The sequence below is a fragment of the Lampetra fluviatilis genome, chromosome 5 (genome assembly GCF_964198595.1).
Source record: "Lampetra fluviatilis chromosome 5, kcLamFluv1.1, whole genome shotgun sequence".
Classification (NCBI taxonomy): Eukaryota; Metazoa; Chordata; class Hyperoartia; order Petromyzontiformes; family Petromyzontidae; genus Lampetra; species Lampetra fluviatilis.
In genome coordinates, this window is record NC_136279.1 from 18,836,806 (window position 1) to 18,856,574 (window position 19,769).

General features: G+C 50.3%; 1 protein-coding gene across 1 annotated transcript in view; it reads right to left on the reverse strand.

Moving 5' to 3' along the window:
- LOC144932339 (uncharacterized) overlaps positions 1-19,299 on the reverse strand; it is a 38,295-nt gene extending 18,996 nt beyond the window's left edge. Inside the window, exons 1-3 of the mRNA XM_078856279.1 lie at positions 19,259-19,299; positions 11,186-11,284; positions 6,346-6,423 (exon numbers count right to left, since the gene is read on the reverse strand). Of these exons, the coding sequence (XP_078712405.1) occupies positions 6,346-6,390 (45 nt within the window). The 5' untranslated portion in view covers positions 6,391-6,423; positions 11,186-11,284; positions 19,259-19,299. The remainder of the gene's footprint in view (positions 1-6,345; positions 6,424-11,185; positions 11,285-19,258) is intronic.
- Between the last annotated feature and the right edge of the window lie 470 nt (positions 19,300-19,769).

The window sequence follows — 19,769 nt, forward strand, 5'->3', positions numbered from 1 at the left end:
AGGTATTCCAACGGTTTTAAGGTATCCTTCGATTTAAAGCTTTCGTGACTGCAGGGATTCATCTTCTTGGTTCTTTCGGTAAAGTCACGTAGAATGGAAATAATAAAATAATAAAACATAATAAAATAATTCTCACGACGTTTCGGCCACAACGCAAGCAGCCGTCCTCAGGTGGAGAACAGGTCTATCGAGGAGACAGAGTCATTCAGGCCGAAACGTCGTGAGAATTATTTTATTATGTTTTATTTTTATTATTTTATTATTTCCATTCTACGTGACTTTACCGAAAGAACCAAGAAGAGGGGTTTTAAGGTAATTTTGGGGTGCTGATTCCAAATCTGGCATCAGATTTGGAATCTATCACATTAGGTTTTTGAGATATCAAATATTGCATTTTCAATAAAAACTGCAGAAGAAAAATATTAAATAAATGTGGATATCTACATAAAATTATATAATAAACACTATCCTAAAAAATACAGCACCATATTTTAACACTAAAACAGTCACTGACTCGCAACAACTTGCAATCATAAGTTAATTTTGGGTAAAATCAATGGAAATGGGGTATGCCGATAGCATAAAAATGAGATGTGATAGAGCAAATCTGAGATTAGATTTGGAATCAGCACCCTGAAATTAGTCTAAAACAGCTGCAAAAGTCCGGGCCAGAATTTTTTTTTTTGTTGACCAGTATAATCACAAGCGGTGATGGCGGTGGTGACGGCCTGGGGGAGGCCTTCATCCAAGAAGTAGATTGCCCACGGCCAATGATGATTTACGACGAATGTCACGTGAATTGTCTGAGCAAATGCGATGGCTTGCTGACATTGTGCTTCAGCCCTGGTCGCTCTCGTGCGAGCGTCGCCGCGCTTGTACGGAGCTGCACAAAGCGCGAGGGAACAAACGGAAAACAACGCAAACGAGACAAAGCTAAGTCGAACGCCGAATCAAAGTGTGACCCCAAAATCGTGGAAATTTTCCAATTGGTGGAGGAATTGACCATTCCAGAAAGACACACGTTTATAAGAATAAACACATGGACCCATAGAGACTGTTGGCGGAAGTGCTGTTAGCGAGGACCAATTGGTGGCCGGCACGTTGCACAAGAGCATGTGACGTAGCCACCACACCCAACCACCCAGTCGCCTGTCTCCCCAATACTGACGTCTACACACCTCACCAGGTACTCATTTGAGGCCAAGTCAGCCTAGGGGAGACCCGGGACAGCTTCCGAAACTCGTCACCAATGTTGGCCGTGAGTTGGAATCGAACTAGCGTGGCCGGGCTCGCAGAGCAGTGCAATAACTACCTCGGTACCACCCGCTCATCCACCGTAACGTACACACACAAACACACAAAGACAAAGAGCCCCCATATCGCCCTAACAGACTGTTGGGGCAAGTGCTGTGCTCTTGCCCAGGACCGGCTCAGATATCTGTCACCGAAGTTGGCCACGAGCGAGAATCCAACTCAGGTCACCGGGTTTGTAGCGCAGCGTGCCAACTCCTGCCCCTACCGCTTCCCCACTATTTGAATAACAATCGCACACACACACACAGATGTCTATAAACACACGCGCGTATATATACACACAAACACGTGACATCACTTTATTGGGGAAAAAGCAGCGTGCTCTTCTTTGGCATTGCGGGTCGATATGTCACATCCAGAAATAGCATCACAGCCACAGTTTCCTGGGCAGAGGTCTCCCTCCCCTCCTCTCACTCCCTCCTCCCTCCATCCCTCCAGCACGCACACAACGACAAAGATCCCCCGTATAACCATAAAAGACCGTTGGGGCAAGTGTTGTTAGCGAACAGCACCTATGAATGCTGACACGGCACACGATGGGGTGGGGTGGCCAGCACCACGCCCGGCCGCCTTTGTCTCCCCGGTGGCGATGTTGACACACCGCACCAGGTACTCATTTGAGGCCGAGTCGATCTAGGGGAGGGCCCAGGACCGGTTCAGATAATCGTCACTGGTGTTTGACTACGAGCGTGAATCGAACTCGGGTCACCGGGTTTTGTAGCAAGGCGCACTAACCATCACGCACGCAGACACGCACACACACGTGTTTGGCAGGAGCACGAGCAAAACACTCGCACGAGGGGGGGGGGATGGCGGCAAAGCACGTGCGGCGGAGACGTAAACACGGGCGCACACGCGCGCGGCGCACGGGAGAAGAGCGCGTGGCACGCCGTAGGGGAGCAACCGCAAGCAACAACCGCGAGCAACCTCAAGGAAATAAGAATAGTGAGCGACGCGTTGAGAAGCTGCCGGGCAATCGCGTGCGTCCGTCAATGGCCAAGGAGGGGAAACTACGAGCGACCTCAAAAGGACGGTGGGGGGGGACAATCGCGACGGACGTTTTTAAGGGAGCGGTCACGATTACGAAGCGACCGCGAGAGGTCATCGACAACGCGCTCGTGGGAAGCCCAGAAGTGACCTAGCCCCGACCGCGAGCAACTTCACGCAACCCATCGCTCGCGGCAACAGCTACGGGCGACCTCGTGCGAAATAAAACCCCGCACGCGAGCCAGCGGCGGAGGACAACCGTCGTGCGGGCAGCCACGAGCAACAAGTCCCGCGCCGCAGGAGCGAAGCAACTCCCGAGAACATTTGCCCAGGGTTAGCCTTGACGGCCGAACGCACAACCCCGGGCCAAACCTCGACGCAACCGGCCTCGTACGTGGAGACGTGAGGGAGCAGACGCCGGCACTCCCACACTTCTCTCACACTGTCGCTCGCACTCCCACACACTTCTCTCGCACTCTTTCCCTCACACTCCCACCGTCGCTCGCACTCCCACACACTTCTCTCGCACTCTTTCCCTCGCACTCCCACTGTCGCTCGCACTCCCACACACTTCTCTCGCACTCTTTCCCTCGCACTCCCACCGTCGCTCACACTCCCACACACTTCTCTCGCACTCCCACACACTTCTCTCGCACTCTTTCCCTCGCACTACCACTGTCGCTCACACTCCCCCACACTTCTCTCGCACTCTTTCCCTCACACTCCCACCGTCGCTCGCACTCCCACACACTTCTCTCGCACTCTTTCCCTCGCACTCCCACCGTCGCTCGCACTCCCACATACTTCTCTCACACTCTTTCCCTCACACTCCCACTGTCGCTCGCACTCCCACACACTTCTCTCGCACTCTTTCCCTCGCACTCCCACCGTCGCTCACACTCCCACACACTTCTCTCGCACTCCCACACACTTCTCTCGCACTCCCACTGTCGCTCACACTCCCACACACTTCTCTCGCACTCTTTCCCTCGCACTCCCACTGTCGCTCGCACTCCCACACACTTCTCTCACACTCTTTCTCTCGCACTCCCACTGTCTCTCACACTCCCCCACACTTCTCTCGCACTCTTTCCCTCGCACTACCACTGTCGCTCACACTCCCCCACACTTCTCTCGCACTCTTTCCCTCGCACTCCCACCGTCGCTCGCACTCCCACATACTTCTCTCGCACTCTTTCCCTCGCACTACCACTGTCGCTCGCACTCCCACATACTTCTCTCGCACTCTTTCCCTCGCACTACCACTGTCGCTCACACTCCCCCACACTTCTCTCGCACTCTTTCCCTCGCACTCCCACCGTCGCTCGCACTCCCACATACTTCTCTCACACTCTTTCCCTCACACTACCACTGTCGCTCGCACTCCCACACACTTCTCTCGCACTCTTTCCCTCGCACTCCCACCGTCGCTCACACTCCCACACACTTCTCTCGCACTCCCACACACTTCTCTCGCACTCCCACTGTCGCTCACACTCCCACACACTTCTCTCGCACTCTTTCCCTCGCACTCCCACTGTCGCTCGCACTCCCACACACTTCTCTCACACTCTTTCTCTCGCACTCCCACTGTCTCTCACACTCCCCCACACTTCTCTCGCACTCTTTCCCTCGCACTCCCACTGTCGCTCACACTCCCACACACTTCTCTCGCACTCTTTCCCTCGCACTCCCACTGTCTCTCACACTCCCACACACTTCTCTCGCACTCTTTCTCTCGCACTCCCACTGTCTCTCACACTCCCCCACACTTCTCTCGCACTCTTTCCCTCGCACTCCCACTGTCGCTCACACTCCCACACACTTCTCTCGCACTCTTTCCCTCGCACTCCCACTGTCTCTCACACTCCCACACACTTCTCTCGCACTCTTTCTCTCGCACTCCCACTGTCTCTCACACTCCCCCACACTTCTCTCGCACTCTTTCCCTCGCACTCCCACTGTCGCTCACACTCCCACACACTTCTCTCGCACTCTTTCCCTCGCACTCCCACTGTCTCTCACACTCCCCCACACTTCTCTCGCACTCTTTCCCTCGCACTCCCACTGTCTCTCACACTCCCCCACACTTCTCTCGCACTCTTTCCCTCGCACTCCCACTGTCTCTCACACTCCCACACACTTCTCTCACACTCTTTCCCTCGCACTCCCACACACTTCTCTCGCACTCTTTCAATCGCACTCCCACTGTCGCTCGCACTCCCCCACACTTCTCTCGCACTCTTTCCCTCACACTCCCACTGTCACTCGCACTCCCACTGTCGCTCGCACTCCCACACACTTCTCTCGCACTCTTTCCCTCGCACTACCACTGTCGCTCACACTCCCCCACACTTCTCTCGCACTCTTTCCCTCACACTCCCACCGTCGCTCGCACTCCCACACACTTCTCTCGCACTCTTTCCCTCGCACTCCCACCGTCGCTCGCACTCCCACATACTTCTCTCACACTCTTTCCCTCACACTCCCACTGTCGCTCGCACTCCCACACACTTCTCTCGCACTCTTTCCCTCGCACTCCCACCGTCGCTCACACTCCCACACACTTCTCTCGCACTCCCACACACTTCTCTCGCACTCCCACTGTCGCTCACACTCCCACACACTTCTCTCGCACTCTTTCCCTCGCACTCCCACTGTCGCTCGCACTCCCACACACTTCTCTCACACTCTTTCTCTCGCACTCCCACTGTCTCTCACACTCCCCCACACTTCTCTCGCACTCTTTCCCTCGCACTCCCACTGTCGCTCACACTCCCACACACTTCTCTCGCACTCTTTCCCTCGCACTCCCACTGTCTCTCACACTCCCACACACTTCTCTCGCACTCTTTCTCTCGCACTCCCACTGTCTCTCACACTCCCCCACACTTCTCTCGCACTCTTTCCCTCGCACTCCCACTGTCGCTCACACTCCCACACACTTCTCTCGCACTCTTTCCCTCGCACTCCCACTGTCTCTCACACTCCCACACACTTCTCTCGCACTCTTTCTCTCGCACTCCCACTGTCTCTCACACTCCCCCACACTTCTCTCGCACTCTTTCCCTCGCACTCCCACTGTCTCTCACACTCCCACACACTTCTCTCACACTCTTTCCCTCGCACTCCCACACACTTCTCTCGCACTCTTTCAATCGCACTCCCACTGTCGCTCGCACTCCCCCACACTTCTCTCGCACTCTTTCCCTCACACTCCCACTGTCACTCGCACTCCCACTGTCGCTCGCACTCCCACACACTTCTCTCGCACTCTTTCCCTCGCACTACCACTGTCGCTCACACTCCCCCACACTTCTCTCGCACTCTTTCCCTCGCACTCCCACTGTCGCTCACACTCCCCCACACTTCTCTCGCACTCTTTCCCTCGCACTCCCACTGTCGCTCGCACTCCCCCACACTTCTCTCGCACTCTTTCCCTCGCACTCCCACTGTCGCTCACACTCCCCCACACTTCTCTCGCACTCTTTCCCTCGCACTCCCACTGTCGCTCACACTCCCCCACACTTCTCTCGCACTCTTTCCCTCGCACTCCCACTGTCGCTCGCACTCCCACACACTTCTCTTGCACTCTTTCCCTCGCACTCCCACTGTCGCTCACACTCCCACACACTTCTCTTGCACTCTTTCCCTCGCACTCCCACTGTCGCTCACACTCCCACACACTTCTCTCGCACTCTTTCCCTCGCACTCCCTCTGTCGCTCGCACTCCCACACACTTCTCTCGCACTCTTTCACTCGCACTCCCACTGTCGCTCGCACTCCCACACACTTCCCTCGCACTCCCACTCGCACTCCCACACACTTCTCTCGCACTCTTTCCCTCGCACTCCCTCTGTCGCTCACACTCCCACACACTTCTCTCGCACTTTTTCACTCGCACTCCCACACACTTCTCTCGCACTCTTTCCCTCGCACTCCCACTCCCTCTCTCACTCGCACACATACACAGCCTTGCACACCCTTCACGCACACTCGCCCTGCACACTCGCCCCGCACACTCGAACCCGCTGGCTGGCTCACCTTGAGAGCCTTGTTCACCTTGCTGCTACTGCTGTTTGTCGTCATGCCACGCAGAATGGCAGTGCAGAGAAGGCCTCACTGCGGGTCGAGGAGAGACAGAAGGGTTGGGGTGGGGCGGGAGGACAAGGGGAGAGGGACCGGCGGTCAAACGCGTTTTCTCTTTCCAATGCTGCATGCTGCAAATGATCCGCTCGTGCAGCATCAGCGCAAATGAGTCTCCGTTTGTGTTCCACACGAAAGATGACGGACGGTCAACACGATGTGCACACATTTGTTAATGCCGCATGCTGCAATTGATTCCCGTGTGTTGCACGCTGGAAATTGATACTCGATTTCTGTTCGATACAAGCAGGGAGAACCAATTGGTAAATACTGCTATGCACACATCCATTGCTGCTGCATTGATTTCCCAATGCCAAATGCTGGAAATTATTCTCGACTTCTGGTCGACACAAGCGGAGAGGGACAAACGGTGAACACAGATGCACTCATTTGCCACCGCCGCCGCTGCTGCATGCTGCAAGCAATTCCCCAGCGCTGTGCGCTGCAAGTGATTCTCCTGCGTGGAAAGCTTCCCCATTACACAGCAGCAGCAGCAACATCAGGAAGGCACGCTTCCTGCCGCAAACGCTTGTCGCTGGGTCTCGGCGGAAATGCCCGAGGCTCAGAGAAGCAGACCAAGGCCTTCGGACGGGAGAAGACGACACAACAACACGTGTCACACACGCGCAGATGCACACGTACAAACAAAAGCAAAGATCCCCCGTGCAGCCTGCACAGGCGGCAGGGACAAGTTCCATAAGCGAGCGCCGATTAAGGCCGGCACGGCACACGAGGGAGTGGGTGGCCAGCACCACGCCCCGGCTGCATTTGTCTCGTCAGTGCCGATGTTTAAACATGGCACCAGGTACCCATTTATGGCCGAGTCCACCCAAGGGTGGCCCATTACCGATTCCGACATTAGTTACCGATATGGGGCAGTGGGAGAGAGTCGAACTCGGGTCGCTTGGTTTGTAACGCAGCGTGCTAACCACCACACTAGTGCTCCCCACTGCACACACACGCACGCACAGGTGCACACACGTGCGCACGCACAGGTGCACACACGTGCGCACGCACAGGTGTGCACGCACCTCAATGGCCGGAGCTGAGGCTGATGGGGAATTTTCTGAGCGACGTTCGCAAAGGCGAAATCAAAACTGCAAAACCACTTCCGTGAGGTTTTTGCTGGAAAGCTGGAGAGAGCAGCAGCAGCACTGCTTTTACCAAGCTCCACACGCGAGAACGAGTTCCAAAAACCGTAGCAATTCGCGAGCTAACACCAACTCAAGCCCAAACATTAAGGCTTGATTTAGCCCTCACCTTAACAGCTGACCCCATGGCTCTCGTACTAATTCGAGCCATAACCCTAACACTAGTCCTCACACTCCAAGCTCTTCGCACGAACTCTAGCCCTAACCCCCACACTTGCTCAGACCCTCACACTAGCCCGAACCACCAACAACATTAATAATAATATTCTTAGGTTTTTTCGGTAAAGTCACGTAGGTAAAAAAATTAAATTAATAAAAGTAAAATAAAAATAAAAAATCACGACGTTTCGGAGGCAACGTCGTGATTTTTTTTATTTTCATTTTACTTTTATTAATTTTTATTTTTTACCTACGTGACTTCATCTAAAAAACCTAAGAATATGAATCCTTGCAGTCACGAAAGCTTCAAATCTAGAATTAATAATAATAATACCGACAGAGCGACGCGCACGTACACACGTGTGTATGTTGAAATTCTTTCGCATTGTACGTAACCAACCGTGCTAATCGGAGGTGCGGGGGGGGGGAAGGACAACAAACTAAACATGTTAGCGACATGACTGACAGCGCGGCCACTTCTTCACGTGAAACTGTGGAATATTGACGCACGGAACCCCAGCAACCCATCACTGCTGTGGTACACACACAAAAAAACAAAGATCCCCCAGAAAGACTTAACAGACTGTAGGGGCAAGTGCTGTTAGCGAGCACCTATGAAGGGGGTGGGTGGCCAGCACCACGCCCCACCGCCTTTGTCTCCCCAGTGCCGATGTTTACACACCGCACCAGGTACTCATTTAAGGCTGAGTCGACCTAGGGGAGGCCCAGGACCGGTTCAGATAATCGTCACTGGTGTTGGCCGTGAGAGGGAATCGAAGTCAGGTGGCCAGGTTCATAGCGCAGCACGCTAACCGCTACACTACCGCTCCCCACAAATGTGGTACACGCACACACAGACACACACGACCCAGCACAAAGATCCCCCGTGTAGCCATAACAGACTGTTGAGGCAAGTGCTGTTAGCGAGCACCTACGATGTACCGTAATCCTCTAGCACATACACACACACATGACCCAGAACCTTTGTGAGGGAAACTAACCTCTAACCCTCTAGCACACAGACACACACGACCCAGTGAGAACCACGATGACACGTGGGATAGACGCTGTTGTGATGAATGAATAAACAGCCCCTTCCTACCTCCCTTCCCTCCACACGCAGCAATGGGACGGCGGGGGTTGAAGGTCAAGTGCTGGACATTGGGGCCAGAGCAACGGCCACAACAGGGAAAATAAATACACAACGATTTGCCTCTGTGCTGATAAGAGGAACTCCCACCGAACTCCCCGTTCAGTTTGCCTGCCGCCCACCTACCCGCCCGCCTGCCCATCTGCCTACGAACCCACCCACCTACCCACCGACCCACCCACCCACCCACCTACCCACCCACCCACCCACTCACCTACCCACTCACCCACCCACCTACCCACTCGTCCGCCCGCCCGCCTTTGAGGAACTACATCCACAATGGCCAACCGACCTAGTACACCAGACCGCCACCGCCAGCCCACCACGTACTCGCAACACTCGCACCCAGAGACAAAGATCCCCCCGTGGAGCCCAAGCGGATTGTTGGGGCCAGCGCTCTTACCGAGAACCCACGAAACCCACAAAGGCCACCGGCACGGCACACCTATGAGAGGGCGGTGTGACCAGCACCACGCCCGGGCCGGCCGCTTCCCGACTCCCCTGCGGTCAGATTTAACACACCGCACCGGGTACTCATTTAAGGCTGAGTCGAACTAGGGGAGGCCCGAGACCGGTTTAGATAATCGCCACTGGTGTTGGCCGTGAGTGGGAATCGAACTCAGGTGGCCAGGTTTCACAGCGTAGCGCGCTAACCGCTAGACTACTGCTTCCCACCATTCCGTGTACACACACACACGCTCGCACGCTCGCCAAAAGCACATGGCACTGGCAGACGAGACACAGACTGGCTAATGTTTTGGTGGTGGCGTTGGGAGCGAGTGGAGATTCTTATGGCTGTCAAGGGGTTTCCACTTTGGGAGGTTTTTTTTTTCTCGACTAAGTACCTAGCAAGTATCCCCGTGAAAAACGTGGCTCGGGAATTCGAAAAGACCGGCGACAAAATTTATACCGCAGCTTCTTTGAAGAGGTCATCCGATTTAAGTGCAAAACAGCTGGATGTGGAGTTTACACATCCCAATTTAATTCATTTTGGTTTCAATATTTAAGGCAGCAGCGAATGAGAAAGAGTTATGAAACGGCGCTCCGAAACCGACGAACCGAGTTCGACTCCCCGGCCCTCCGAGATTGACGCCGAGTGCCGAGTGGTGACTTGAACCGGTCCAAGGGCCGGCTGCCTTCACTCAAATCCTCGCACTGACCAACGCCGTGAAGTACGGCCGCACAACCTCCGTGACCGACACAACGGCGTGTTGTGCAGGGTCCTTTCATCCAGCAGTGGATTGACAACCTACTGTAAGATCTGTGCAAGAATGGTGACGCGGAGGAATATGTGTTTTGAATGCAAAGAAGTGGAGCAATTTCTCCTGCGGTACTTCCAATTGGAAAGTGAGCGAGGCAGCTGTAGCTGTGGTTAACACGGGGGGGGTGGCAAGGAGTGGTGTGATCAATGATGTTGAAATGACGATGTTGCTTCATCACACGGGAAGTGGAGATGGGAGGGATTGAGATGATGCTCAACTTCACAGTACTCAGTGTCACACCATCAGACGCTCGCTCGAAAACACCAACGCATCACAGCGGTGTGACTGAGTGTGGTGGTGTGAGAGTGAGTAGTATTGTCACTTTTTCTGTACTGCACTATCACACACTCACCCATGAACACCATAGCATAACATACGCAAAAACACACACACACACACATTACTGTATATAGCTGTACAAGTGTACAACATTCCAGTATACGTGAACAAGACAAAGATCCCCGTATAGCCTACACAGACTGTAGGGGCAAGTGCTGTTAGTGAGCACCTATGAAGGCAGGCACAGCACACGAGAGGGTGGGTGGGTAGCAACACCACGCCCAGCCGCCTTTGTCTCCCAAGTGGCGATGTTGTACACACCGCACCAGGTACTCATTGAGGCTGAGCCGACCTAGGGGAGGCCCAGGACCGGTTCAGATAATCGTCACTGATGTTGGACGTGAGCGGGAATCAAACTCGGGTCGCCGGGTTCGTAGTCCAGCGCGCTAACCACTGCGCCACCACTCCTCATCTGTCCAACATTCATGCATACATGAACACACACACGTACCTATGCATGTGTGCATACGAAACGTTGAGTACGCTATGCATGCACGTGCATCATGTGACTGTGCATGTATGCTCAGCGCACACGCAGTTTCACACACACACAGACAACATTGCGTCAGTGAAAAATGTGCGATCGTGTAAGGGCCAGAACAGAGAAACCAGGAGCACATGGGGTGTCACGTGACTCACAGCAACACTGCACCAAACTCACTAGCACGTGTACGTACTCGCCCACTCCGTCACATCGCCTTTGTGCCACAGGTAGAACTGCTTTTTGTGTGTTCATATCTTGTCCTTCCACCGCACTTCCGATCGGCAAAGGGTGGCTACGTACGACGGGAAAAGAATTTCAACGCACATACAGCAAGGATGTGACACCTGTGGTAAAAATACGATGTTACATAGCACGCACAGGTAGTCTCACAGCGCGGCAACTGAAACAATTTTTACTTTACTTTTATTAATTTTGATGTTTCACCTACGTGACTTTACCGAAAAAAACCTAAGAATATGAATCCTTGCAGTCACGAAAGCTTCAAATCTAGAATGAAACAAAATGGAGCTTTCTGAAATTCCAATCCTCCTCTTCCCACCACCATCATCACCTCTAACCAGGTCGGGTGTGGTAATGTATGTACCTTGACATCATTTCGCACCGTACGTAGCCAAGCGTGCTAATCGGAGGTGCCGGGGTAAGGACGATCAACTACAGACGAAAAGCAGTTGTTAAGAAATTAGTTTTCAATCTAAAGTGTGGGTAAGGCCCCCCCCCCTCCTCCAATACGCTTTGCTCAACGTGGAAGAGTAGGCCAAATACTCTCCAGAGCTCACTCTAGTGGAGGCCCCTTCCACCAGCAGTGGCATGAGCAGGCACGACAGCAGTACACAACAGCACTTTATATAGACAACTGGAAGAAGAAAAAAATTACGATTATCGCGGATAAATCATAAATATCGTGACGATATCGTAGGATATCGTGACGATTTCGTACGATATCGTAGGATATCGTACAATATTGTGACAATATCGTACAATATCGTGTCTATATTGCAATATCGCACGATATCGTGACTGTATCGCGCGCTATCGTGACAATATCGCAATATCGTACGATATTGTACGATATCGTGACTATATCGCGATATCGCGGCGACCCCCCCCCCGCCGCCCCTCACCTCGTGACGCCAAGCGATGAAGGTTTCACTCTCCACCACCACCGCCATCATCAATAACAACAAACCAAAACCGCTACAACAAAACACCTAAATACGGTGCCATTCCAATGTCTACAACAATAACAAACCCGCCCCACGTAAGATATGTTGTGTTTGTGAAGAGAAAAAAAATATTTAATAAAAACACCGAAATTCCCCTCAGCGACGTCGAGGCGGCGGCGGCGGCGGCAAAAAAAGGCGGGAAACGAGAGGCCGCGATGCGTCGCCTGTAACTCGAAAACTAAAACAAATAAACAACAACGGATACAAACACACGAGCGGACAACATCAATAACAAACAAATAAAGACGTGGGGGGGGGGGGCTGTTGAGAGAGTGACCGCACTGCGGTGGTGGTGGTTGTTGAGGCCGAGATGAGGGAGGAGGCGGCTGTTGCCCCTGATGACTCAGCAATGAACCACGCACTCATCACTATACTACTTATACACACTACACACTCATCACTATACTACTACTACACACTCTTACACACTACTACACACTACACACTAAACTACATACTACACACTCATCACTACATACTACTACTTATACACTATTACACTCTCACATACTACACACTAAACTACATATACTACACTACACACTCATCACTACTACTACTCACACACTACTACACTCTTACACACTACATACTACACACTCAACACACTACCACATTCTCTTACTACACTACATACTCATCACAACTACTCCACTCTTATACACTACACACTCATCATAACTACTACACTACATACTACACACTCATCACACTACTACACACTTATACACTACACTACATACTACACACACTCTTACACACTACATACTACACACACTCTTACACACTACACACTCTTACTACACTCCCACACACTACACCCACACTCCGAGCTCACAGTTACTCATAACAACCCACGGTGTTTCACGATTACCAACAAACTCACCATTATTTATAAAAGCACCTCCGCCCAGTGCACTTAAGTTATGGTCTCGACACGACCTTCAAGGTTGTGAACAAGGCACTCATCCAGCAGTGGATTGAGCGGGCCGTGGTTGTAATGCCGTACATCACACACACAAGACACACACGTGTTGTTACACACGTGTTGTTACACACGTGTTGTTACACACCTTGCACACCTGTAACTCTCTTCAAGTAGCTCGTCTAACACACGAGCGCACGTAGTGGTGTTAAATCCCTTACGTATACAGGTAGTCTCCGACTTACGCTATTTCGATATTACGATATCGATACAGCAAAATTGTTAAATATTTTACATACGTAAATACATACAGTATATAGTTTATACAATACGGTATTGTAAATTGCTGTTTTGCTAAATTATCACCATTCTTAAAGACTCCTGGCTAGGCCATCTTCGACTTACGGCATTTTCGACTTACGATGAAGTAACGCATCTCCGTCGTAAGTCGGGGACTGCCTGTATTGTAACGCCTTTATTGCCGCATGTTTACACACCTCATTCATTATAACACTTTTACACACTTTATAAAGGAGCCCCCTCTAACGTACGATACCGTTCAACAACATCTTTGCACTCACAGACATCGTCACAACAGCGCAACACACCTTAACCACACACACCTTTACACAATGAACACTAATACACAACACACACACCCCTAACACGCCTTCACTGCTGTAACACATTTACACACGTGTAACATCATGAGCATTGGTGAACACACACATTTTCAAAGCTACAACACACACCTGTAATGGTATTTACACCCCTTAACACAACATAGTTACACGCTTATAACACACTCAGAACAACACCCCTTACACGTGAACACACCTAACACTACAACCACACACTTAACACTACATATGAACACCCCTACACGTGAACACGCGCCTATTTACTACACATTAACACACCCGAACACAACACACGCTTAACACTGCACATGAACACACCCTAACACTACACCACACACTTAACACTACGCATGAACACCCCATACACGATACCACACACTTAACACTATGCATGAACACCCCATACACGTGAACAAACGCTAACACTATACATGAACACCCCATACACGTGAACACTACACCACACACTTAACACTACACATGAACACACCATACACGTGAACACACCCTAACATTACACGTGAACACCCCATACACGTGAACACTACACCACACACTTAACACTACACATGAACACACCGTACACGTGAACACACCCTAACATTACACGTGAACACCCCATACACGTGAACACTACGCCACACACTTAACACTATGCATGAACACCCCATACACGTGAACACACCCTAACATTACACGTGAACACCCCATACACGTGAACACTACGCCACACACTTAACACTATGCATGAACACCCCTACACGTTAACACACCCTAACACCACACTACACATGAACACCCCTACACGTTAACACACCCTAACACTACACTACACATGAACACCCCTACACACGTGTTGCCCACCATCAGCACTTGCCCCAACAGCCTCATTACAGGCCACACGGGGGTCTTCGTCTGTCGGCACAATCGTCGAGAAATCGCCAACAGTCGGAATCACACCCAAGACAAACAACGCTTGGCAAACAACAACAACCCCCACGCCGGTGTAGACTCATGTAATACAGTCTTACAGGCAAACACACTCAACACACACACACACGTGTACACTAACACTCACCAGCACACACACACACACACGTGTACACTAACACTCACCACACACACACACGTGTACACTAACACTCACCACACACACACACACACGTGTACACTAACACTAACACTCACCAGCACACACACACACACGTGTACACTAACACTCACCACACACACACACACACGTGTACACTAACACTAACACTCACCAGCACACACACACACACGTGTACACTAACACTCACCACCACAACACACACACACGTGTACACTAACACTCACCAGCACACACACACACACACGTGTACACTAACACTAACACTCACCACCACACACACACGTGTACACTAACACTCACCACCACAACACACACACACGTGTACACTAACACTCACCACCACAACACACACACACATGTACACTAACAATCACCACCACAACACACACACACACACACGTGTACACTAACACTCACCACAACCACACCACACACACGTGTACACTAACACTCACCACCACAACACACACACACATGTACACTAACAATCACCACCACAACACACACACACACACACGTGTACACTAACACTAACACAACCACACCACACACACGTGTACACTAACACTCACCACCACACACACACACACGTGTACACTAACACTCACCACCACACACACACACACGTGTACACTTACACTCACCACCACAACACACACACACGTGTACACTAACACTCACCACCACACACACACACACACGTGTACAATAACACTCACCACACACACACGTGTACATTAACACTCACCACCACAACACACACACACGTGTACACTAACACTCACCACACACACACGTGTACATTAACACTCACCACCACACACACACACACGTGTACACTAACACTCACCACCACACACACACACACACGTGTACAATAACACTCACCACACACACACGTGTACATTAACACTCACCACCACAACACACACACACGTGTACACTAACACTCACCACACACACACGTGTACACTAACACTCACCACCACACACACACACACACGTGTACAATAACACTCACCACACACACACGTGTACATTAACACTCACCACCACAACACACACACACGTGTACACTAACACTCACCACCACACACACACACACACGTGTACAATAACACTCACCACACACACACGTGTACATTAACACTCACCACCACAACACACACACACGTGTACACTAACACTCACCACACACACACGTGTACACTAACACTCACCACCACACACACACACACACGTGTACAATAACACTCACCACACACACACGTGTACATTAACACTCACCACCACAACACACACACACGTGTACACTAACACTCACCACCACACACACACACACACGTGTACACTAACACTCACCACCACACACACACACACACGTGTACATTAACACTCACCACCACAACACCACACATACCACACACACACACACGTGTACACTAACAATCATCACCACAACACCACACACACACACGTGTACAATCACCACCACACACACAGAGTTAACAACAAGCTGCCTGACACGCTCACAAATGTACACACTCAGCAGAAACACCCGCACACACTCAGCAGAAATAAACCTCCTACACACACTCCACACACGTGTCTACGGCGTTGGTGAGGCTAATTTACTTTTAACCAAACCCGAGGTTTACACACCTGTTCACCTGTAAGGTTTACCACACATTTTCCTTATTTACATTCGGTGTTTGGGGCACACTCGGGCTAATAACCACCCAACACACACACATTTGTTTACACACACACAGACACACTTGTTTACAGACACACTTGTTAACACACACTTGTTTACACACACACTTGTTTACACACACAGACACACTTGTTTACACACAAAGACACACTTGTTTACAGACACACTTGTTAACACACACACTTGTTTACACACACAGACACACTTGTTTACACACACAGACACACACTTTCTTACACACACAGCCACACTTGTTTACACACGCACAGAATACACCGGAAACCCACACAATACTATTATTACACATGTGTTTAAAGACGAACACGTGAACTCAATACTCACACTTGTTTACACACACACACAGATACACTTGTTTACACACTCACAACACAATTGTTTACACAAAGTATATATCCTGGAAACTCGCATAATACTGTTACACGTGTGTTTACACGCGAACACGTGGACTCACACACTTGTTTACATACACATACAATGCTTGTTTACACACACACACACAATACTTGTTTACATACACATATAATACTTGTTTACACACACATAACACACCGAAAACTCACGCAATTATATTACACACGAACACGTGGGCTCAATACTTATACACGCACACACACGTGTTTACACACACACACGTGTTTACACACTAACACACGTGGTTACACACTCACACTAACACGTGTTTACACACTCACACACTGGCAATAAACTCAATAAATGTACTTGGAAACTCGCAGAATACACAGAGAATAACAACGCTATTACACACCAACACCTGTTGACTAACGCTTACACTACAACACACCAACACACTCACACGTATACACACATTTGTTTACACACACTAGTTTGTATATATATACACACACACTACTGTATACACGGCACATTGTACACTTAACACTTGTTGACTTACGTGCTGTTTTTGCCACACTTGTTGACACACACACACACGCGTACATTTGTGTACACACCAACACGCACAAGTCAAACACATTCAACACACCAATGTACTCACACTCCCGTCTCTTTATGTAACACACATTTGTAGAGTGGTGTTTACACACTCACCGCTAACAACACACGTGTGTATATTTAACATATATTTAACAGGTCCAGTACAAACACACACTTTCATTTACACACTGCACACACGACACACGGGTACTGTAGCAATGGATTTAGTATTTACACACGAATACACAGAGACTTGTACACACACACACACTGGTTTACACACACACCGCATTGCACTCACACCGTAGTATGTGTTTACACACTTGTTTAACACTCACATCCACACACTTGTTTACACACACTTGTTTACACACATCCACACACTTGTTTACACACAAGCCACATCACACACACATCCACACACTTGTGTACACACACACATCACACACTTGTTTACACACAAGCCACATCACACACACATCCACACACTTGTTAATACTCACACACATCCACACACTTGTTTACACACACACACATCACACACTTGTTTACACACAAGCCACATCACACACACACATCCACACACTTGTTAACACTCACACACATCCACACACTTGTTTACACACACACACATCACACACTTGTTTACACACAAGCCACATCACACACACATCCACACACTTGTTAACACTCACACACATCCACACACTTGTTTACACACACACACATCACACACTTGTTTACACACAAGCCACATCACACACATCCACACACTTGTTAACACACACACACATCCACACACTTGTTTACACACAAGCCACATCACACACACATCCACACACTTGTTAACACACACACACATCACACACTTGTTTACACACAAGCCACATCACACACACATCCACACACTTGTTAACACTCACACACATCCACACACTTGTTAACACACACACACATCACACACTTGTTTACACACAAGCCACATCACACACACATCCACACACTTGTTAACACACACACACACACTTGTTAACACTCACACACATCCACACACTTGTTAACACACACACACACACACTTGTTTACACACAAGCCCAATCACACACACATCCACACACTTGGTTACACACACATACACACACACACCCACACACATCCACACACTTGTTTACACACACACATCCACACACTTGTTTACACACAAGCCACATCACACACACATCCACACACTTGTTAAAACTCACACACACACGCGTACACTGCCGTCATGTATTTACACGCACTCACATGGTTACACACACACTTGTTTACAATCACTCCATAGTAATGTGTTTATACACACTTGTTAACACGCACACACACACACGTTTATACTGTAACGTATTTACACACACACTCGTGTTTTACACACACGTACGTGGTTACACACAAGCCACATCACACACTTGTTTACACACATCACACACTTGTTTACACACACATCACACACACACTTGTTTACACACAAGCCACATCACACACTTGTTTACACACTCACACACTTGTTTACACTCACACATCCACACACACACTTGTTTACACACTCACACATCCACACACATCACACTCACACACTCAGTAACTCGCTCAAGAGAAACACTCCAAACTCACCCTTGTCCCCTCCCGTCTCCTCGTCTCCCCGTGTCTCTCTCCCCGTGTCTCTCTCCACGTGTCTCTCTCCACGTGTCTCTCTCCACGTGTCTCTCTCCACGTGTCTCTCTCCACGTGTCTCTCTCCGTGTCTCTCTCCACGTGTCTCTCTCCCTGGTCTTCCTGTTGTCTCTCTCCACGTCTCCCCCTCCTCTCTCTTGTCTCTCCCCACGTCTCTCCCCCCCCCGTCTCTCCCCACGTGTCTCTCCTCTTGTCTCTCTCCACGTGTCTCCCTCTCGTGTCTCTCCACGTCTCCCCACGTCTTCCTCGTGTGTCTCTCTCTCCCCGATAATCGTGTCCCGTCTCTCTCCCCGTGTCTCCTCTCCTCCTCCTCCCTTTCTCTCCTCCTCCTCCTCCCCCAAACTCCCTCCTCTTCCGTCAGCGAATTCGGGCAGGGGCGCCCGTGATGTTGATGATGTTGCTGTTGATGGTGGCGATGATGACGATGATGATGATGGCGATGATCTGATACA